At 44.8% G+C, this 22713-nt stretch overlaps 1 protein-coding gene across 4 annotated transcripts in view; it reads right to left on the minus strand.

Moving 5' to 3' along the window:
• Nucleotides 1-215: 215 nt before the first annotated feature.
• Nucleotides 216-22713, minus strand: part of KCTD1 (potassium channel tetramerization domain containing 1) — a 173740-nt gene continuing 151242 nt past the window's right edge. For all 4 annotated transcript variants that reach the window (XM_016195918.2, XM_087819022.1, XM_087819021.1 and 1 more), the window contains exons 3-5: nucleotides 19659-19803; nucleotides 5456-5761; nucleotides 216-1137 (exon numbers count right to left, since the gene is read on the minus strand). In XM_016195918.2, coding sequence (XP_016051404.1) covers nucleotides 979-1137; nucleotides 5456-5761; nucleotides 19659-19803 — 610 coding nt within the window. In that variant the 3' untranslated portion in view covers nucleotides 216-978. The remainder of the gene's footprint in view (nucleotides 1138-5455; nucleotides 5762-19658; nucleotides 19804-22713) is intronic.

Genomic DNA, 22713 nt, shown 5'->3' on the forward strand with positions numbered 1-22713 from the left:
TCTTGCTAACCAATGCAGAGTGACAGTGGGACATAACACCCACGAGAGGGACAGGACTGTTTACACCAGGTGACGGCCGCCTGCGTCCTTTACAGGGTTTTGACTGCTCACCTCAGTTTTTAGGCCTCTTTTTGATGCTCAACACAGAAAATTTTAAAAAAGGAATATTTCATTTTAATATAGCTTCTCCCCGACATGTGTGTTTCACACAGACCTTATTTTTTAAACAGAGTTTATTGTATTTAATACATTATAAAATTTGAAAAACTGTAGGAAAGCAGCAGACTCATACTGGTGCAACTCTAACAAGTAATAATTCTGGCCCCTTTGCAAAACTGATCAGTTTAAAAACAAGGTAACGTTCACATCTGTGAGGCGGACAAAAAAGTGTGACTTCTGTACAAACTACATTTAAAATTTCATATCTAACATCTTTCGAATGCAATGTGCTCACGAGAGTTTTTCTGAAGTCCTGCCCGGTCCCCGCCCAGAGACAGACGTGAAACCATATGCAAAGAAACTGATTCAAGGTGTGTTTAAAAAAAGAAAAAAGGAAACAGAAAGACAAAGGAAAAAGAAACAACGGATGGCTGTTGGCAATGGAAACGGTAAGGAGATGCGTCCTCACTGCTCATGGCTTGTTTATTAGTCGGAGGCCTTGGGAGGCCCAGGACACTTCACGGCCATCACAGCACCAACTGTAGCTACCACTTTTTTTTTTTTTTTTTTTTTTGCATTTCCTACCTTTTGACATATATATATATATTTATATATTTTTTACACCTTGAGGATATCACTATTCCAATTGTTCCCTTATGCGTACAGGTGTGGTCTCTATTGGATATAAATGTGTCTCATTCAATTTTAGGTCCAGGACTTGGTTTGCTGTCCCAACTGCACATAAATGTCCCATTTTTGTTTGCGTTATTTGTTGTGTATGTTTTGTTTTTTTCCTTTTTGCATAAGAAATATGTCCGTTTAGTCCAGAGGCTCTTGCTTTATCCGGATGACTGAGGGTCCTCGGGGCGTCCGCCTCAGTTCCCGCCGAAGGACGTATTCGCTGAACTGAGACGAGTCCACTCCTCCCCCACAGGAGCCCACGATTTCAAATCCTCTTTGCTGCAACCTCTCCAGGACCTGTGAGAGGCCAAGACAAGCATCCTGTTAGGGGCGAGATATGTCCTTTGGCCACAAAAACAGCCCAAAGAACTGTCCCAAAGTTTGACATCATGTGCAGCTCTGGTCAAGCTTATCTAACCCTTATGTATCTTTAAGTTTCTGCTTTCAAACGAAGACTTTGAATTAAAGGGAAGGAAAGGAGCAATAGTTTCTGACGCCTAAAATGTGCCTTTACATGCTAGCTTTCCACATACCAAGTTCGTTTAATCATTACAACCTCCGGTCATAATGGGTGGTGGTAGCCCATTTTCTAGATGAGAAAACTGAGGCTCACAGTAAGTGATAGAATTGGGTTTCCAAATCCGGTCTACTGGCCTCAAATCCCATGTTTTTTTGCAATGTGTGACACTATCTTCTCTGGAAAAAAAAAAAAGGCTCACATTTCAAAGTTCATTGGCCACTAAAATACATTCTATGAGGTGAAGGATATGGAAAGTCAGTGATATTATCTGAATTTACTCAGCCAGTGATTCACTCTCCACTCATTCACTCTTGACCCTGACATTGTTCAAGTTTCCCCATTCTGAGTTAATATATTTCAGCTGGGAAGGCTAAGGTCGTCTTAAAAGCAAAACTGAAGACAACTGAGGTTTACTGACAGGTTTTCAAGTTTGTGGTGTTTGAAGCAGATTTATTGCCTTGTGTGCATTCAGGGAGGCAAGAATAAATGTAATGGTGATATATTAGAACATATCCAAAACAAAGAAATTCTAAACATCTCACATAAATACAAGCTACCTAACCTATTCTTTAATGACTCAAATACCTAATGCCAGAAAAATCCCTGGGTTTGTTACTGTCTGACACTCTTAAATGCTGGAAACAGTTCCTACAACCCTCAGATAGGCAAAAACACAGGAAACCGAACTGGAGCATTCTGTTTCTTTAGGAATTCAACAAATATTAGACTTGCAAATGTTCCCTGCCAGGATTCTGGATATAATTAAATTATTTCTACACCATTCTAAAGGCAAGATGACTCCATCATAACTAAAAAAATGTCTGGCTCAGTTTTTTTCTTTTTTGAATGAAGTGAAATGTTACTAAATAACTTTCTGAATGTAGTCAATGCAAAGGGAACCCTTATTTTAAAAAAAAAAATAGTTTTTGGTCACCTACTTTTATATGGACTATAATCTGCTATCTTGTAAAACAGCTAACTAGATAAGATTAGAAAGCAAGAGTATGCTTTCTGAAAATTAAAACTTCAAATGCTGGCAAATTAAAAAAAAAAAAAAAAAGTCCTCATGAGAAAAAAATCGAACCTTCTACCCTGCACTGGTCTGTTTCTGGAGATGTGGTCACAATGCACACGCATGCATACCAGTCGACAAAAGGACCGGATGAAGAAGACACTCCCTGAGTTCAAAATCGAGGTGTGCTTTGGGGCAGGTGAGTAACAGGCCAAGACCAGCTCGCTCTGAGGAGGTTTCCCCAGCAGAGGCAGGAATGCAGCCTGTCAGCAAGAAAAACCCCTGTTTGCTGGGCCAAGCCACCTCACTGGAAAGGATTCTTTGCCGTGATGAGGGCGAGAATTACAAAGGTAGAGGAAGCTTTGAACTATAAAGAACTGAACTCTGATATCTTTTGTCTCTCAGCGTTGCTACAGTTGCTAAATTGCTAATAAAAGGACATCCCAAAGCTTCCTCCCCAAGGGGTTCAATATGCATAATATGATAATTATTCAAAATGATCCGATGATACCTTGGATGTGGTCAAAGCTTATTCCAACAGCATGGAAATAGCTTATGCTTCTTGGCCATTACTTTTTTTTTTTTAATATATCTTTATTGATTTCAGAGAAAGGAAGGGAGAGGTGGTGGGGAGAGAGAGAGAGAGAGAAACATCAGTGATGAGAGAGTCATTGATCCGCTGCCTCCTGCGCGCCCCCCATTGGGGATCGAGCCCGCAACCGGGACATGGGCCCTGACCAGGAACCAAACCTCAGTCTCCTGGATCATTGGTTGATGCTCAACTGCTGAGCCACACCCGGCCAGGCAGCCATTCCTTTTTTTTTTTTCAAAAATATATCTTTATTGATTTCAGAGAGAGGAAAGGAGAGGGAGAGAGAAATAGGAACATCAATGATGACAGAGTCACTGATCGGCTGCAGCTCCGCAACCCGGGCATGTGCCCTGACCGGGAATCAAACCCTGATCACCTGGATCCTAGGTCGATGCTCAACCGCTGAGCCACGCCCGGCCAGGCCAGCCATTCCTTTTTAAAGATCATCTTAAAAGTTCCTTAAAGTTAGCAATCATTTGAGAATATTAAAACCACTCTGTGTAGTCTCAGGTTTCTAGTGCTTTAACGCAAAGTCTCTGAAGACCTAGAGGACCGTCCTGGTGCCAATTTCTTGGTCAATGGAACAGAAAGCTAGAGCGGGTCGTGGTCATGTCATACAACATTAATCCAGGTGAAAACCTCCATATCTGAGCAGGCTCCAATGACAGGAAACTTGTTAGGCACATGATTTTATTCAATGGCCTGAGGGGTGGACTGAGGGTTTACATGTGAGAGATGGAGCCCTAGAGAAGCCATGCAACGCTGTCCTGCTCTGAACGGATGGCTCTCCCCTCCCTCTGTGGAGAGGAGAGGAGAGCGGGGCAGGGTGTGTGGGGTGCACCTCTGGATCTAGGTAACCCTGAGAGTGTGTGACCTCCTCTAGCATGCCCAGGGCCCAGTTTCTGACAACAGTTTCTGCTGTCCTGCTCTCAAACATGGGCTCATCAATTTAAAAAATTATAAATAGTTGTGGAACACTTGTCAAGAGGCAGAATGGTAGAGTGGATGCTTCTAGTCTTTGGGCTTTGGGAAAGGTTTTGTTGGGTCCATAGCAAAGTCACGGGCCCATTCCAATTAAAAGGAGGGGGAAAACCCCCAAATCCTCATGCCACAGACTCCAAATCTTTTTGAGTCACAGAGACCTGGAGTCAAGACTCAGCTGTGCCTGTTTTCTCCCCAGCAAAAGAGGGAGATTAATAGTGCTCACCTGCTAGGGTTGTTAGAAGAAGGCAGTGCAGGTTACAACCCTTGGCCCAGGGCTGGCACACACATTACTTAGGATGACCACACCCACCAGCGTCTGAGGCACATGGCACCTCAGGTGGTGTGACCCAAACTCCTGAATTCCACCCTTCTCCTATAGACTTCTCCATCTCAGAAAACGGCAATTTCATTCATCCAGTTCCTCTGTCAAAAATTTTAGTCATTCTAGCCCTGGCCGGTGTGGTTCAGTGGTAAGAGCATTATCTCATGTACCAATGAAAAGTCTCGGGTTCGAGTCCAGTCAGGGAACATAACAAAATTGTAAGCCCCCGGCTGGGGTTTGTGTGGGAGGCAACCAATCTGTGTTTCCGTCTCACATCGCTGTTTCTCTCTCTCCCTTTCTTTCTCTCTCTCTCTCGAATCAATGGGAAAAAAACACACAAAAAAACCATATTCTTGAGTGAGGATTAAAAAATTTTTAGTCATTCTCGGCTTCTGCCTTATGACCTGAAGCCATCATTAGAAAACCTTGTTAGCTCTACATTCAAGATATTCAGAATAAGACACTTCTCAGCTCTTGCTTGGCCCATAGCTTTCTAACTGTCCCCCTTGCGTCCACTGTCTTCCACCTGCTGCTGGAGGATTCATTTTCAAATCCGAGTGGCACCATGTCACTCTTTTGCTCAAAATTCTCACATGGCTTTCCCCAAACCAAAAGAAACCAACACCAAAAATCCCAGAGTGCTTACCCTTCTCCATGAGGCAATCCACAATCTATCCCTGGCCTCATTCTTAGCACTCCCTGCCCAGGCCTCACTCTGTTCAAGCCACACTGGCATCCCTGATATTCCTCACTATCCCAAACACACTCCTATCTCAGGGTCTTCAGAACTTGCTGGAAACTGCTGGAAACTTGCTGGAAACACTCAATCCCAGATATCCTCTTGTCACTACCTGACCAACACTTGTGTTGGTTACTACTTGTGCGCCCCCTCCCCCCATTCCCATAGTGTAAGTTCCATGAACAGTGAGCGGATGTCTCTGTTTCTCTCTTCTCTGTCTCCCGTGTTCGTACCAGCGCCTGGCACATAAGTAGCTGTTCAATAATATCTGTGGAGTGGCTGAATTAATGCTGTAGAGGGGTGAACAGGTTTACCAACCCAACAGAAGTGTTACCACAAGAGTTTCCCAGCTCACTGGAGGACAGGCACCATGTGAAGGCAAGGTTAAGTAAGTAACAGCACTAAGAGTGACGCTTGATGCCACACAGTGTGTGACAACGCCATACCTGGACTGAGTTGAGGTGACAGTAGCCATTCAGTGGAAACCTGATGACGTGCGTTGAGTCGTGATTCCAGCCTGCGTTGACAGAGTTGCACATCACGTCGCCAATCTCTGGAAACACTTCTTCTATCAAGGATTTGTCACCACTGAGCGTGATCCTTTCTCCGAGGTCTGGGGCAACACGCACCACTAGGCACTCACAGGGCCTTGAAAAGCGACCAGTTTCTCTGTCCTGCTTCCATCTTTCCATCTCCAACAACATGGGCTGAAGCTGAAAATATTTTGCCTCTTCATATAACAAAGTGTAGTCCTGGGGGGAAAACAAACACGTATTTCTCAGTGCAAAATGCAACATAAAGGACAGAAAACGTCCACATATAAGAGGTGAATTTCTCACCTCTGTTATTTCAATAATTAAATCTGGGTGTAAATTTTTCACTTGTAACACGTTGTATAGACTCAATTTGAATTCACTCACTCCCTCGATTCATTCATTCAGCGGTTAGAAAAGGACCTAGGGGTATTAAGGACCAGGTGGGCCCTCTTCTAAGGGCTTCACATGAATTAAGTCCCATAATCCCCGTAACTGCCCAGTGACTTGGAATCACTAGTACTCCCATTTTGCAGATGAGAACACTGGGATGTGGAAAGATTCACTCGAGAGTTTTCTCTTTTTGTAGAGAAATGTCATTGGGAATTTAAAGTCTGACTGTGCTGGTGGGGATCCACTTTCTAGCCTCTCGGCTAAAACCCCATCGACTGAGGTGAAGGAGACACAGCTGTGCTCGGTTCCCTGGAGGCCTGTAGTCCTGGTCACCTCCAGCGGCAGCTCGGGAGCTCTCTGCGGGAGAGCTGGGGCAGCGTGACCGTGGGGGGGGCTGGAGAGGTGGTGGGCGGGGCGCCGGAGGGCACGCTGCTTCAGCTGCACTTGGGTGTTGACCTGCGACTGTGGGGGGCTGAGGGAGGCCTGGGGGCTGACACACTGCCCCTGCTGTCGTAACAGCTGTAGGCCTTGACCCCTCAGGACAGAGGTGCGGGAAAGGAAACAAGTCCCTTTCTGGAAGCACTATCACCCCATCTTTAGGCACCCCATTTTTTCTCTTGCCTGAAAAAATGTACTGAATTAGAGGAGAAATCTAGCAAACAGGTAGCCACACACACACACAGGCCACCTAAAGGGAGAACAAACAGGAGGGGGAGGCGGCAACTCAGGAACAATGTTATCAAGCAGGTCAGTATTATGCCTAAACGTAGCTATGGCCACAATCATCTCCGGGTGTGAGGTAAGCGAGCACTTGTCCAGACACGTCGACTGAGAACATTGTAATCAACTGACAGGCATTTCTGCCCTCGTTCCCAGGCTGGAGCTGGCAGGTGGAGCCTGGCGCCCGCCGCAGGGCCAGTGCTGCAGGCCCGGGCCGGGCGCCACCAGAGCCTCTGCCTCCGCGGGACGGAGCCCGGGGAGAGCATGGCCACGAGAGGGCTGTTCTATCGGGCACTTGGCTCTTCCTCTGGTAAATCAAGCAGCAGCATTATGAAGGCATCCAGAGAAAACAGCGTGGAGAGATGAGAAAGTACCAGTGAGCCTCTAGCTGGATCATCCACTTTCTATATTGAGAAACCAGGGCCCGTGGAAGCTCCTATCGTCGATACTCATCTGCAGAACGGGCTGCTTCTTTATTGTCTTCTCCTAGCAACTCCACCGCACGGGAGTCTTGGTTCCCTACAGGAGAGCAGTCTTTTGCTCTGATCACTTTCATTTCACAGGCTGCTCCCTGCTTAGCCTCCTGACCCACAGGAGGTACTGTTTGGTTTGAGGACTTGGGAACTAAGCTGAGGTGTGGCCTCTCTTAAGACAGGGTGGAACTGAGGCCCCCTAGTGAGCCTGAGGGTAGGAATGGGGGGACTGCGGGTTCCTCCGGTTGACCTGGGGCTCCCCACTAGGGTGGCTTTGCTATCTTTGAAATACACCAACTGTGAGATGTTGACCTCAAGCCTTTATTTACTTATCAAGATGATAGCTCTCAAGGAGATTTAAAAACAGCAGTGAGAATTACACAAGCAACGGAAGTAAGAACCCCTGCTAATGCCTTTTATTTTTCTAAGAGATTTAATTACAAATTTTAGCACAAGGAAGACTTGGACTCCAGTGGAAATATGCCTTGTCTTTCTGAGTCAAGTCCTCAAATTAGTCAGTTTTCTTTACCAAGCCTGACCCTATGGAGGAATTCTTTCTAACATCTCTGAGTCGTGGCCATTCAGCCTCTGATTGAATGCTTCCAGTGATGGGAAGCTGACTACCTAACAAGGCACAGCATTTACTCTGCAGCTCTGATTGTTGTAAATGTTTTCATTAAAATGACCTGAATTTTGGTGGACTCGTGTGTGTGTGTGTGTGTGTGTGTGTGTGTGTGTGTGTCCTCTGCCCTCCTTCTCCCCCTCCCTCTCCTCTCCCTCTCTCTCCTCCCCCCACTCTTCCTGTTTTGCTCCTTAAAGGGGGGGAAAAAAAGACCTAAATTTCCCTATAACTCCAACTCATTTGTTGTAATTCTTCCTTCTGGGGTTTCAGTGGTCTTAATATTTCTTTGCCATATTATCTTTTTAAACATTTAAAGACCACTGTTATGTCTTAATATTATTCAGGGTGAAAATACCCAATCTTTTCAGTTTGTTTTCATTTGTTATAACTTTGAAGTTAATCAACATCTGGTGCGTACTTGACATTGTCAACATGCTTCTTAAAACCCAAACCAGAACTGATGTGATCACATTTTTAGATACGATCCAATGAGTGCATTGTACAACCTGGCTTGGCTGGACACTCTCACCACTATTAATGCAGCCTGTATTAGTTTCCTGTGGCTGCTGCAATAATTACCGCAAATTTGTTAACCTTACAGTTCTAGAAGCCAGAAGTCTAAAGTGGGTCATTAAGGCTGTGTTTCTTCTGGAAGCTCCAGGGAACAATCCATTTCCTTTCCTTTCTCAGGTTCCAGAGGCTACCTGCATTCCATGGCTGGTGGCCCTGCATGACTCCTACCTCTGCTTCTGTTGTCACTTCTGTTCTCTTACTCTGACCCCCCTGCCTCCTTCTTTCACTCATAACCACCCTGTGAGTATACTGGGCGACCTAGATGATCCAGGATAACCTCCCTATCTCAAGATCCTTAATTTTATCATATCTGCAAAATCCCTTTTGCCATATAAAGTGACATATTCATACCTTCCAGGATTAGGGCACGGACATCTTCGGAGGCCATCATTCTGCCTCCCACACAGCATAAGGCTGCATCAGCCTCCTTGGCAGTCCCATTACTCTCTTCACATTGTGTTTACAGTGAAATCCCTACGCATTTTTCACGAGAGCTGGTATTGAGCTAAGTCTTCCTCATTCAGCATTTGTAAAAAATTTAAAACCCTCCATTATTTATCCCTTTATTTTTAAAAAATTAATTTTCAACTGAAGTTGACATACAATATCGTCTCTTTAAATTGCATACTGTAGGTTCTGACTTTGTTCCAATGCATTGAGAAAATGTGGATTCTTTCCCATAACGTTCTCTCATTTTTGTGTCATTTCGAACTGGGTGTTCTGTTTCTATATGTGAATCATTTCTTTCTTCATTTCTTAAAAATATTTTTATTGGTTTTTTAGAGAGAGAGGAAGGGGGAGGGAGAGAGAGAAACATTATATAAGAGTGAAACATTGATTGGCTGCCTCTTGCATGCCCCCTATTGGGGATCGAGCCTGAAACCAGGTATGTGCCCTGACCAGGAATTGAACCAGCAGCCTTTCAGTGCATGAATGATGTCCAACCAATTAAGCCACACTGGACAGGGCTGAATAATTTCTTAAAGTACTGAGCAGACAGGGCTATATACAGGAACTTTGCTCAAGCTGATGCTTGGGTAATAAATTAAGACTCTGGATTTTGGCTGTTCAAGCAGTTATAAAACCTGTAATTCTAAGATCATCCAACCCATAATTGTGGCCTTTGTTAGATGTCTCTTGAAATACCATGTGTTTGGGTGGGACTCCAAGGGAAAGGCTGGAGGTGTGGGAGAGTCCAAGTCTCCATATTGCCCAGAGAGTCTCCTTAACTGTTTAGGGCTCCAGTCACTGGAGCCCAAACTAAAGTACATTAAAGTTGCATCCAGCCCTGATATCCTATGAGTCTATGACAGTGACAATGCCCCTATCTACCAGTTTTTCTAGCACAGCCCAAAGGCAATGAGGCTAACAGGACGAGGGGCTACAAGTCCCCCCCTGCTGACTCTGAATCTTCTCCGCCTTCTTTTTCCCTCGGAGTTCCCAGACCACATGTGTGGTAATCCACTCAGACGTCTGGCCATGGACTGACAGAGTGCCTCCCTGTACAACGTGGTTCCCATTCATCGTGATCTGCTCTTGGAGAATTAGAGAAACACTGTGCCTTATGAGACTTTTGGCCCTGCTCAACGGTTTCTCAAGGATCCTGCTAGTGGTTATTAAAGTGGAGGTTTAAAAGGGCTCCCCAAGGTCATCCTGCACTTGGGACATAACCTCACGGGCCTAGCCTGGACCTGCGTCAAGCCACCAGGTGTTCGTTCCTTTACTCTCTTGGCTCTCTGGGCTCTACTTCTCCCTTTACCACGTGGTTCTACCAGGTCTGTGCTGGGGGCAGCGGGCACTAGAGAGCAGCTGAGTGACTGGGCTTCGCTTGGCCATCAGCTTCCGTGCTGACTTGCCTGCATCGGCCAGCAGAGAACTCAAAAAGGTCCCTGTTGTTGTTAGCATTTTCTGCATGGTTAAGCGCACGCTGGCCATTCATTTCCCCGGCAGGCTCCTTTGTACTTGTCTCTCTCCCCTCCTAGTGCACGCTTCCCACCTGGGCTCCTCGGAGATTCCTTGCAGGACAGGCGCGGTCCCCAGGCTGCCTTCTTCAGGAACCGTGTCCTCCTTGCCGTCCTCGATCAGGATCATTTCACTTTATTATCTAAATCCCTTATTTTTAAGTCTATCATGTTTCCTTTCAGATTTTCTGGCCTTGTGCTCATTTCCTTCTGGTTCTGGCTCTCTTGAAATCTTTCCTTAAGCCTCCGTTCTTTTCTGACAATGCCCACCGTTCCTTTCTTTGGCTTTTACAGACTCTAGGCGACTCGGTCTCTTATGCCCCAGGTGCAAGGGGGATGAGCAGGAGTTCATGGGACAGCGGCAGGCTCGGCCCTAGTCCTTCATGTGAAGGACATGAATCCAGCTCCAGAACGTTCTAGAGGCCATCCCTCTTCTCTGCTCCCAGGCCCATGTAATCTTCTCTGGTGAGGAAAGCACCACCCATATTTCTTGCTTATCCTTATATCCAGGTAAAGGGAAACAGGTTATTCACACACCTATTATCACGCTTAAATAATTTTTAAATCCTAGAAAACATATTTTTTAAATAATTATTTTTGGAGATTTACAATGATTTATTGAGGCAGAAAGATCAAGATCTCATTTTACAGATGCCTAGGTCAAGCTTCCTTAAGACCCTGGAGAGAGTACATGGAATAGGAAGGTCAGGAAGGGTGGACCCCAAAATGCAAACGGGCCGCGTTTCAAAAGCTTATTTCTTGATTAAATTTTTGGGATACAGAAAACATTTTCCCTAGAAAGAGAAAAGCGATATGCATACATGTGTATATGTACACACATAATGTATTGTTTTCCTATTGCTGGTGTAAGAAATGACCACAAATTCGGTACCTTAAAAACAACACGCATTTCTTCTCTTACAGTTCTGGGGGTCAGAAAACAGAAATGGGTCTCACAGAGCTAAAGTCTGGGTGTTGGCAGCCTTGCCCTCCTTCTGGAGCTCCAGGGGAGAACCCATTTCCTTGTCTTTTCCAGCTTCCAGAAGCTGCCCACGTTTTGGCTCCTGGCCAGTAACCACATCACTTCCTTCATCACATCTCCTTGTTTGACTCTGACCCTCCGGCTCCCTCTTTCACTCATCGGGACACTTGTGATCCCACTGGGCGCACCAGGATGACCCAGGATAACCTCCCACCTCAAGACCCTTAACTTATTCAAACCAGCACATCCCTTTTGCCATGCAAGGTAACATGTTCATAGGTGTTAGGAATTAGGATATGGATATCCTTGGGGGCCATAATTCAACTTACCACACACAGTTTCTAGTTCCACAAAACAGCTCAAAGGCTTATTTAACAACTAATGTACTTGATTTTTTTACATAGTAGTTGACGGGTTCTTATACTCCACAGGCAACTAACTGCTCATTCATTTTAAGATCTGTTTATGAGTCAGATGCCATGCTGGGCACTGTGGGTACAAAAAGGCTTGAGTGTATCCAACTCCTCCCAGGAACTCTAGCAGCTCTTCCCCCCTGGGACAGGTTCCCTAGAAGCAAGGTATGTAGGTATCAGGCCACCTGCAAGGTACAGGCACCAAGAAAATGAGGGGAAATGAAAAGATTTTATATTTTACATTTCAGAAACAGCATCCAAGTAGTAGTCATCTGAAGAAAATAGCAGATCTCTGCAGGACTTGCTTTCCTTTAAAGATTTTTTTTGAGGAGGCAGTGAGCCACCGTAGCTTTTTCTGTTCACTTGTCCAGTGGCACCCACTTCCAGCTTCTCTGACTACTCTTGTTTTTCTGGGGCAAGGATAATACCCAGCCCAAGATATATCCTGATGGCTATTAAAGGAAACGGAAGCAGCAGCAAAGTGTTCTTTCTCTATCTGGCCACCACACCACCCTCCAAATCTCGTAGAGAAAGGCCACAGTATCCACAGGTGCTAATGACGGTGTGCTGATGGCAGAGCTGAAGACAGATCCGTCTGTATTCTGAAGCCACACTCTGGCGTGGCAAGTCTCCTGGATACTCTGCTGCAGCAGTAAGGCCTGATGTGCAGGGCACGTCGAGGGCAGGGGCTAGAGATGCTACCTGGATGGTACCGGGGCGGGGCTGGATGGGGCTGACTGCTGCAGCTAGTCTTGCCTCTAAGGGAGAGAAGTGGCCTGGGCAGGAGCACTAAGAGTACAGTCTATGCACCAGGGACACAAATACTAGGTGGCAGCAGCTGAGACCATGGGCTGCAGTGGATGTTCTTAGTGGGCATGCGCTCAGGTACTGGAGAAGAAACTTCTTGGGGTCTACCCAGCTCACCACTCTGCCTTCTCTGAGAAAGTTCCACCCTCAGGAGTGGGAACCTAGCAGCCATGCCACAGCTGATTGGCTAAAGTGTACGCATCGGAGCCAACTTGAGCCAATCAGACAGTCTCTCTGTAGAACCAAGGAAGGGAAAGAGACCCTGGGCATTGCTGGCACAGAGCCATGCTAGGGGCAGTGCTCTAGAAGCCCAGAGACTCTCATGACTGAGGTCCTCAGAGCCGCCCTGGGTTCCCACTCTAGAGAGCACTCCCACTGGTTTTATGAGATAAACTAGTATCCTTCCTATAAATACCACCTTCCTCTTTTCCTTAAGCTACACTACTGGTCTTCAGCTGGAAGTAATTTTGCCCCTAGAGGACACTGTAGCAATGTCTGGAGACATTCTTGGCTGTCATAACTGGGAAGGGAGGTGTTAATGGCATCTGGTTAATGGCATCTGAGGCCAGGAATGCTGCCCGAGAGCCCACAATGCACAGCGCAGCCACAAAGAATTTAAATCTACCACAAAGAATTATTTGGCTCGAAATGTTAACAGTGCGAGGTGAGAAACTGAATTTGGCAGAGATCATTTTTATTGCAACCTAAGGAACACATGAGTCACCCTGATCGAATGGTCAGTCCTCGCATCATGAATGGTGGTTCAACCACATGTATTTGCTAATGTGATGTAATAGAAAGTACACAATATCACTAGAGATGTATTCTCCCCAAAATGTTTAACTTAACCCCATCAGATCCTTAGATACAACTTCCAGTTTACAGGAAACTAGAGGATAGAGTAATGAGCTAAACTACATATGACAAGGCAATCAGACAAGTCCAGATGGTGGGAGCTTCTGGAGGGCAATTGGCACGGTCTCCTAAGCAAGTCAGCAGCAATGAAGAGAGACTATGGCAGGTAATAAAAGGAAGGGACATCATCGGATTCAAATGTGGTCTCAGATCAGATTCCATCTCGGAAAAACCACCTACCTATAAAGGACATTTTGAGGTAAACAAGGGAAATTCGAATACGGTTACAGTATTAGAGGAAATAAAATTTTATTAAAATGAAAAGGTTTCAGAGATTATTGTCTGAAATAAGCATGGAAAATTCAGAAGGCTAAGCACTAAGGTTTTAGCACTGGCAATCTCTGAGTGGTTGGAATATACTGTTTAAACTTTAAAATTTTTTTTTCTGCAATGTACATATACTTCTATAATATTAAAAGGTTATTAAAAATAGCTAATAGACTTCTGAACATAAGCCAGGAATAGATAAGTTGGGGGCTGCCTGTCAGCAGATTTTTCTATATCTAGGAAGGGTGGACATCCATCAGAGACCACAAAAGATGCTAGCAGCCTGGCGGACATGTCCCAAAGATGTTCAGAATAAAAGGCTAGTGAGAGAATTTTGTGGTTCCCCATCAAAAAGGGAACCAAAGCTATGGACTCCTGGCGTACTGGGAATTATAACAGTGTGTGTGTGTGTGTGTGTGTGTGTGTGCATGTTCATGCATGTGGGTAAGCAGAAAATAAAGCAACAGTGAACCAATCAGTATAATTAGGAGGAGGGGAAATTAAGGGAAGTGGGATACACAGTCATATCCATAATAAAACACTGCAGAGAGGTTCTACAATAGCTTATCTAGAGAAAAGATTCCAATGGCGTTCAGTCGGCACAGGGAACCAGCAGCTGCCACTTAAACAGTGTTCTGAAATACGAAATTATCTAAATTGTTAAATGGGTATCTAGCTCAGTCAGCACATTTGCAGAATGAGATTCTGAGGGGTGTAGGATGCTGTGATTTCAAGATGTCATGCATTTGCTCAACCCAGCTTTAAACAGCTGGAGAGGGAAGCAGGTAATCAAGGAACGCTCTCCATAGCAAACCCAGGCAAACCACATGCCACATGCTATCTATGTCCCTTTTCCAAGGTCAGGAAATAAACTCTGACAAGGAAGAACGAACCTATTCTATTGCTCAGGCACTGGCCGACTTGAGAGCTCACCGGGGTGCCTGCATTTGTGATTCCTACAAACCTACTGGTGCTGTGGGCGCAATTCCATCGTCAGCCACAAGGGCTGAGCGGCCGCCTCAGCTCAGCTCCGCCAGGTTCCAGAACGCCCAATAATTTACAGCCTGTCACCCAGAGGTTCCGTGGGAAACATTTCAGGGCCCTGGGATACGTAAGTTTCATTTGACATGCTTTTTATCTTCTGTCTGCCTGATGCTCTTTCCTTAACCTTTATTTGTCACTCAGGGCTCACCACATTCATTACTAAGCCGCCTTGTGCCTAGTCTGACTTAGGTTTGCCAGTAACCTCCCCCCCCCCCCCCCCCCCCCGGATTCTCTGTAGTCACACACAGTATATTTGTAATTACTCATCTCTGTTGTTTAGGAAAAAGCGTCAAGCAGACAGAACGGTTTGTTCTGAAGGGGGCAAGAAGATGGTGTGTTTGAGGACCCAAGAGAAGTCCTGAAAGGTTGAGTCAGGTGAGGTGGGCAGGGGCTGGAGCCTTCTGGGTCTCATGGGCTCCGACAAGGGTGTGTTGCTTTACTCCATAAACACTGGGAAGCCCCTGCAGAGTTTTAAGCAGAACGAGTTATGATACACACACTATCTTTTTAAGAGGTGTTCCTTGGGGAGGGATAAAGTGGGAGATGGGGGGGGCGATGAGGAAGGAGCATGTGGCTATAAGAGGGCAACAGGAGGGCTCCTGGCGACGATGGAAATGTTATGTACCCTGACTGTGTCAATGTCAATATCCCAGCTGTGATGTTGCACTATAATTTTGCAAGATGTTACTATTTGGGGGAACTGGGTAACACAGGATTTCTCTATTATTTCTTACAAATGATGAGACTCTACAACAATCTGAAAATAAAAAGCTTAATTTTAAAAAGTGTCTCCTGGTCTCAACATGGGTGGGAGAGGGGACTCCAAGTTACCCAGAGAGCTGCTGGGCCTCAGACTAGGGAGGTGGAAGAAAGGAGCGGATTGATTCAAGACATATCCGGAAGGTGCTACGGAGAGACTCATGGATGGATCTTCTGTGGGAGGTGAATCAGAGGAAAAAGTGCAGAATGCCTCCCAGGTCCCTGCCTGCAGCCGGCAGGTGGACTCTGGCATCGTAGGACCTGGAGAGAGGGGAGCAGGTTTCACGGCAGTGGCAGTGGAAAGGGGACGCCAGCTCATGTTGGGCAGCTTAAGTTTAAGGAGGCAATGAACTATCCGGGTGGAGATTCTGAATGGGCATTTAGAAATGCAATCACTTTAAAACAGAATTAAAAGCGAAATTTCCCTCCCTCACCCACTTTCCCAACTCCACAGCCTTCCTTCTAGGAAAACGTGAGAGAGTAAGAAAACATTAGCCGCCTTACCTCCGCATCACACCTTCTACCCTTTCCTTTCTACGCGCTCAATTGCTCTCCCGCACAGGAAAAAGCGCAGCCTGACTGGTGAACGCCTGTCATGGGAGGTGCCAGGTTTGATTAGTGGGGCTGACGTCCCTGCCCACGTACAGCAGGCCCCTCTCCCGACGCCTGGCGCCCAGGGCAGGACTCAGCTCCGTTTATCTCCACATGGGGCCAGTGCCTGCCAGTTAGTCCAGACTTTCTTCCTAAGCCTCTGTTCCATCTGCAGCTGGGCTATGAAGCGGCCTGCTGTCCTCTGCTACGCGGCTGGTCAACTACTAGGTCCTGCACTATGGTGCACACAGCCTTGGGGCCTGCTTTCTACATCTAGCCAGCTCTCTCTGCAGTTGTGTCTGAGCAGATGTGTCCCCAGATTTTAGACCGAGGGCTGGAGGCAGAAGACTTCACTTTGGCCTTTGCATAATGACGCTTGCCTGGCGAATGAAGTGGCATGAGGGGAAGGCAGGAAAGAGGTCTGAATGTTGGCGTGGAAAGAAAAAGTATACACAGTATGTTGAAGATTGTCCTTAAAAAACCTTTCAGGAAGGCGCATCTTAGAAACAGGCTCAATACGTTTTCCTTCCTGAGTTGGAAAAAATCATTGATGAGGGAGCAGACTTTAATTTAGGAGCCATGCTGCACAAATCAACTTCATATGTCTTTAAATCCTAGAATTGCGCACTCTTTGAGGGGGCTCTGGGACCTGCCACTGATGGGAGCTGCAGGGTCTCCAGTCTTTCTCAGGAAAGTCTTTCTCAGGCTCATTCCAGGGATGCGGGGAACTGCACGTGCTCGTTGCACCTATTACTCGCTCCCTTATTTTCTTGCACAATGTATATAGTTGTTTACATGTAAGATAAATGTGTACATGACATAATTCTCCTACACACCTTTCCATTTGGCTAATCGTCCTTGGCATGTGCCCTGTTGCTGAAAATCCTAAAGGAGAGATGGATGAGAGAGGTCCTGAGCCCCTTGTTAATTTGGGGTCTACTCTTCTAGATCTTTTTAATGTATTTATCTGTACACACACGCACAGGTTTTTTACATAAATAGGAACATACTATACATATTCTGAACTTAGAATTTTCACCAAATGATAACGTTTTGGTGATTTCTGCCCCCATGCATCAACCGACACAGAGCTACCACATTCTTTTAAACTATTCCATCGTACAGATATCCTGTAATATTTGTAACCATCTGCCATTGTAGAACCCTTCTTTAGTTGGGTCCAGTTTTTACTACTGCAAACATGATTACAATAAACATCCTATGTACATGTAACTTTGCACATTTATCTGAACATTTCTAGAAGATAAATTAATAGACATGGAATTGCTAGATCAAAGAGAATGTATGTTTGAAAATTTAAAAATTACTGCTGAATTGTCCTCCAAAAATGTTTACTTTTCACTCCCACCCACACTGTAAATCTTCCAAGACTATATATTATCAACTTTAAAAATGTTTTGCCAATCTGATGGATAAAAAAGAGGTATCTCATTTAAGTTTTGTTTCTCTGGTACTAGAAAGAATGAATACTTTTCAAATGTTTATTGGCAATTTTTATTTTTTTCTTTAGGAAATTTTTGCTATATCTTAAGTGTTTTCATCAGGTTGTTGGTATGTTTCTTATAGATTTTTAGGAGCTCTTTTATGACAGATACTGACCTGTTGCAAATATTTCTTCTAGTCTGACACGTGTCTTTTATTAATATATAGTATCTTTAACTGAAAAATTATTTTAAAGGATACCCTCTGGGAACAGTCCTGCCCTTTCTACCTCAAAATTATACTTTTAGAAATTCCTTTATATTTTTTCTCATGCTTTTATAGCTTTAATTTTTATGTCTATTTCTAGAATATTTGTCAACTTATGATAGGAAATAGGACTCTGGCTTTACATTTTTTTCCAAATGTCTTCACGCCAATTGTCTCAGTGCCAATCACTGATTATTCCTTTCTTTTCCCACCTTTATAATATATCAAATTCCTATATATACACATCTGCCTCCAGACCCTGGTCTTCTCCATTGATGCATTTGTAAATTTTAGCCCTGTCAGGATCACACTTCTTAATTACTATAGCTCTATAGTACGCTTTGACGTCTGGTAGAACACATCCATCATCGCCCACGACCACCACCACTATTACCACCCACAATAATTTATTTAGCTATACTTTTGGTTTTAAGTCCTCACCTGAGGGTATGTTTTTATTGATTTTTAGAGAGAGAAAGGGAGAGAGAGGGGGAGGGAGAGAAACATTGGTGTGAGAGGAAAAGACTGGTCCCTTCTAAACATGCCCCCCTACTGGGGATTGAACCTGAAACCTTTCAGTGTAAGGGACGATGCTCTAACCAACCAACTAAGCCACCCAGACAGGGCTATTCAGCTATTCTTTAAAAAAAAAAAAAAAAAAAAAAAAAAAAAATATATATATATATATATATATATATATATATATATATAAAATTTTATTGATTTGAGAGAGAGAGGAAGGGAGAGGGAGAGAGAGAGAGAGAGAGAGAAACATCGATCGGCTGCCTCCTGCACCCCCCACACTGGGGATGGAGCCCAAAAATGGGGCATGTGCCCTGACCAGGAATTGAACCAGCGACCTTTTGGTGCATGGGACTATGATCAACCAACTGAGCCACACTGGCCAGGGCTATTTAGCTATTCTTAAGCATTTTTTCTTTCACACAAACTTTATAAATGGCTCAAATTTCATTTTAAAAATGTGACTAAAATAGCCATGCATTGAATATGCAGAGTAATTTAGGGACAGCTGACATTTTAACAATATTGAGGCTTCCCACCCAGGAACACAGACTATCCCTTCATTTATTCAACTCTTGTTTTACACTTGTAGGTAGTGATTTGCAGTTTTCTTAACCAGGCTTTGCCTTTTTCTGGTTAGGTTTATTCCTAGGTGTTATAGTTTTTGTTGTTACTGTGAGTGGTAGATTTTTCCATTATATCTTATGGTTGACTCTTACTATTCTATAGGAAAGCTACTGATTGCAATATATTGATCCTGAACTTAGATGCTTTAATGAGTTCTTTATTAGTTCTATTAGTAGTTAGTTGATTCTTTAGAGTCTTCTATTTAGAGAAGTATTAACAGCTGCATTTGATTATATTTTTATACATTCCCTTCTAATTAACACTTCCTATTTGTTTTCATCTAATTCCATTGCCTACAGTTGCCAGCATAATGTGGAACTAACTTCAACACTAGGTACTAACTTTAAAGGGAGAAATTCTAAAATTTTACTGCTAAGTATGTTTCCTTTAAATTTCTGGGAGAAAAAGTCCTCATTAAGCTAAAGAGGTTTTCTTTTATTCTCAACCTCATTAAGACTTATCAGAAATAAGGTATGAATTTGACCAACTGATTTTTAGTACGTTATAATGAATTTTAATTCAGCTCTTTAAGTAAAAAGCGGTCCTCTTTTGGTCATGTAAAACTTTAATGATCATGTACTCTCTTTTATGAAGAAAGCATAAATGAAGTCAGAGACCTCTGATGCCATTCGAGTTGGTATATGCTAAAGTGTAGAATTAGAAATATTTTTGGGGGGGGAGTACATCAAGACAAGTCATATATTTATGCTATTGGTAATTTAACATGAATCCCTCACCTTGAAATCATCGGGAATGAGGAGTTTTGATGTTCGTAGAAAATTCAAGATATATCTGAACATCTGTCCGTCTCTGTCAATGAAATAGTGCTGTTTGAGACTGTCCAAAACAATGGGCTCTGTACCATCAAAAAGTCTTCCGATTCTGTGATAGAAAAGAGGGAACAGTGAAGACAATTAGAATCAATTGTTCGGCCACTAACACTAAGAGCCACCATTCTGTGTCACTGTCAAAGGTAGCAGCTTTGAAGATGGCAGGTAAGAAAAATGACCCCTTAAGTAGCTATGGTTCTTTGAGAAGTACTGATCCCTGCTTGATAAATACCTCAGAATGAGGCAATTCAAAATAGTCTCAGGATTTGTCAAGTCAATTCTTTTATTCACTGTCTTTTACCTGTAAAGAAAATGTTCCTGGCATGGTGATTATGGCTAAGTGCTGTCACTGTAACAGAAAATCAAGTCTTTCCTCCTGTGTTATTTAAAACAACCTTCTCTGCTACTTAAAAATGTTAGTGTTCCAAACTGTCTTTTAAATGAACTCTATGAAAAAAATCAATTTTGTTTTTAAGAAATCTGTTTTTTGAGCTTTCCCCACCCATGAATCTCAAACTTTCCAAAAACAAAGCAATGCCTATATGCCAACATCTCCATTTAATTATAAAAAAGAGTAACTGAAAATATCACTCATCCAGGAGAATATGTTTTCCATAAACAACACACAGTTTAATTTCTTAGGTCTCAGCAAAAATCATTTTTAACAGCCAGGCATCATTGTGAAAAATACACATTTGACCACCCCCAAAATATGACCTAGTTCTGGAACATAAGTGGCTATGGGTAATTTTTAAAAACAGGAATCCAGAATACGCCATTTATAGAGTAAACATTTGAACAGAGTGCTACAGTTAAAGTGTTTTGCATTATCATTTAACCTTTTAAGGAAGGCTGAATATAGACACGTCAGTATATATTTAGTTAACAGAAAGTGGTCACATCTATACTAAGAGCAAGTGAAGGACTGGCTAATGACAAGTATCCTATATCAAAATATAGCTTTAACACTAGAAGTCACTTTTACCAAGAGAGGCTTTTTGCTTTTCATTAACAGTGTAGGCAGGCAAACAGCTCCATTTTTTAATGAAAAGCTTTTGTGGAACTCGTATCTTTGACTTTGAATATCATTTTATTGCTTTGAAGATGATTTCTGAATCGGACATCTTCTAATCTTATGTTGAAATGAGACAGATGTAATGGTAAATCAATAGTTCCACCCCTCTTAAAATACAACGAACAAACGGGAAAGCTGTTCCCCTCCCTCCCAAGAAAGAAAGGCCTCCGAATTTCTGTTTCCATAAAACTCTAAGATAATTAGAAAACTCAGGTCCTCCTTGAAAGCAGTAAAGGTAGAGAAGAAAGCAACTAAGTACGGTCAAGTCACATTTCTAAAACTTAAGATATTTTTCTCCGCTAACGTATTTCGTCCAACTTTCCATGAGTTGAGGGCGATTAGCCGGGTGCGGATGACAGCCCCCCAGGGTTGCTGCATGCATTCCACCTCGTCATTCATTTCTCGGGGACACCCCCAAACAGCGGCTGCCAGGGAGAGAGGCCGGGGCCCTGCCACGCGCTCGGGCCCTGGCTGCGCGCTTCCAGGAGCGCGTCTCGGGCGGGAAAGCACCGCCGCTTTGCCCATTCTTAGGGCATTTTACGCTTCGCTGCGAATAACATAATTTACAGCTGACGGGGAGCGGAAGCCGGATTTATTAAGCGCCTCCCAGACACCTTGCACCATCCTAAGCACTCTCTATATGTAACAAAACTATTCTCCTCCTTTTCAGGACGGGGAAGCAGGCTCAGGGTGAGGAATGCCTCGCCCGACAGGGAGGAGCTGGCGGCCTGTTTGATCCTCGGCGGGCCAGCGGAATGAGGAGGGCCGCTGCCTGGGTTTACTTCTTCTTCTATTTGTTCGGCAGGAGCTTTACGATGACACCCAGGCGCGTATAATGATTATTTTCTGTGGCCCCCCAAGAAAGTAGTATCAGTGATGGCGAGCCACTTTCCTAAAGAGATTAAAAAGGATTTTATTCGTAAATAAACCCTATGCTTTTTAACACCTAGGTGCTCCTTTCCCAGACCTAGACTTGGGGGGACACTGGCACCGGGGAGCGGCGGCGGGGGGGGTGCGCCGGGTACCAGCTGTAATCCGGGTGAGATAAACTCTGCGTCTCCGTTTCTGTATAAAGTTGCCTGGTTCTTCTATAAAATTACACGACCTTACTCTTGGAGTTGATGCAAACAGGGTCACGGCTCGCTCAGAAGGGTATGGCAGGAGGGGTGTCCCAAAAGCCAATAAAAATTTCTATGAGACCAGTTTTTAGGGGTTCAGCCGGCACGGAAGGAAACGGGGTTCAAGGAGCAACCCCGGCGAGGCGGGCGGTCGCCTTTGCGAAGACCCGGCCGTGCCGTCCGCAGGGCGTTTCCAGCACCACCCCGACGTAGAGGAAAGGGAGGAAGATGCGAAGAGCGAGAGGGAAACCTGAAAGGAGGCCGAGTGGGGGGACTGAGGGGGGCTTCGGCCTCGGGGTGAGGCAGTGGGTGGAGTCCCCAGGCATGACCATTCAAGAAAAAAGAAAGAAACTGAGGAGGAGACTGGACTCCACCCGGCAGAGCTCCCAGCCTGGCAGCGCCCGGCACCTGCGGAGGCGCCGGAACCTTGGCGGGGAGCCCGCGGCAGGCGCGGAAGACACGCGTGGAGGACCCAGAGGCCGGAAGACGGAGGGGAAGCCCTTCCGGCCTCGGCTCAGGGCGGAAGCAGCTGGGTGGGCGACACGCGAGCGCAGAGGGGAGCGGCCGTGGGGAGAAGAGGAAGGGCTTGGACAGGTGGCCCGAGGGCCGCGCCTCCTGCGCGTTCCTGACTTGGGTGAGGGGCCTCTTGGGGAAGAAAGAGTCCTCGCGTTGGAGGCGACACGTTAGGGATGATAAAAGCAAGCACAGTGCTGCTGATTTTTGGTGCCTTCACAGGGAGGACTGTTCGGGTCCGGAGAACCACCTGGAA

Source organism: Miniopterus natalensis, chromosome 7 (genome assembly GCF_054644295.1).
Source record: "Miniopterus natalensis isolate mMinNat1 chromosome 7, mMinNat1.hap1, whole genome shotgun sequence".
In the NCBI taxonomy this organism is placed as follows: domain Eukaryota; kingdom Metazoa; phylum Chordata; class Mammalia; order Chiroptera; family Miniopteridae; genus Miniopterus; species Miniopterus natalensis.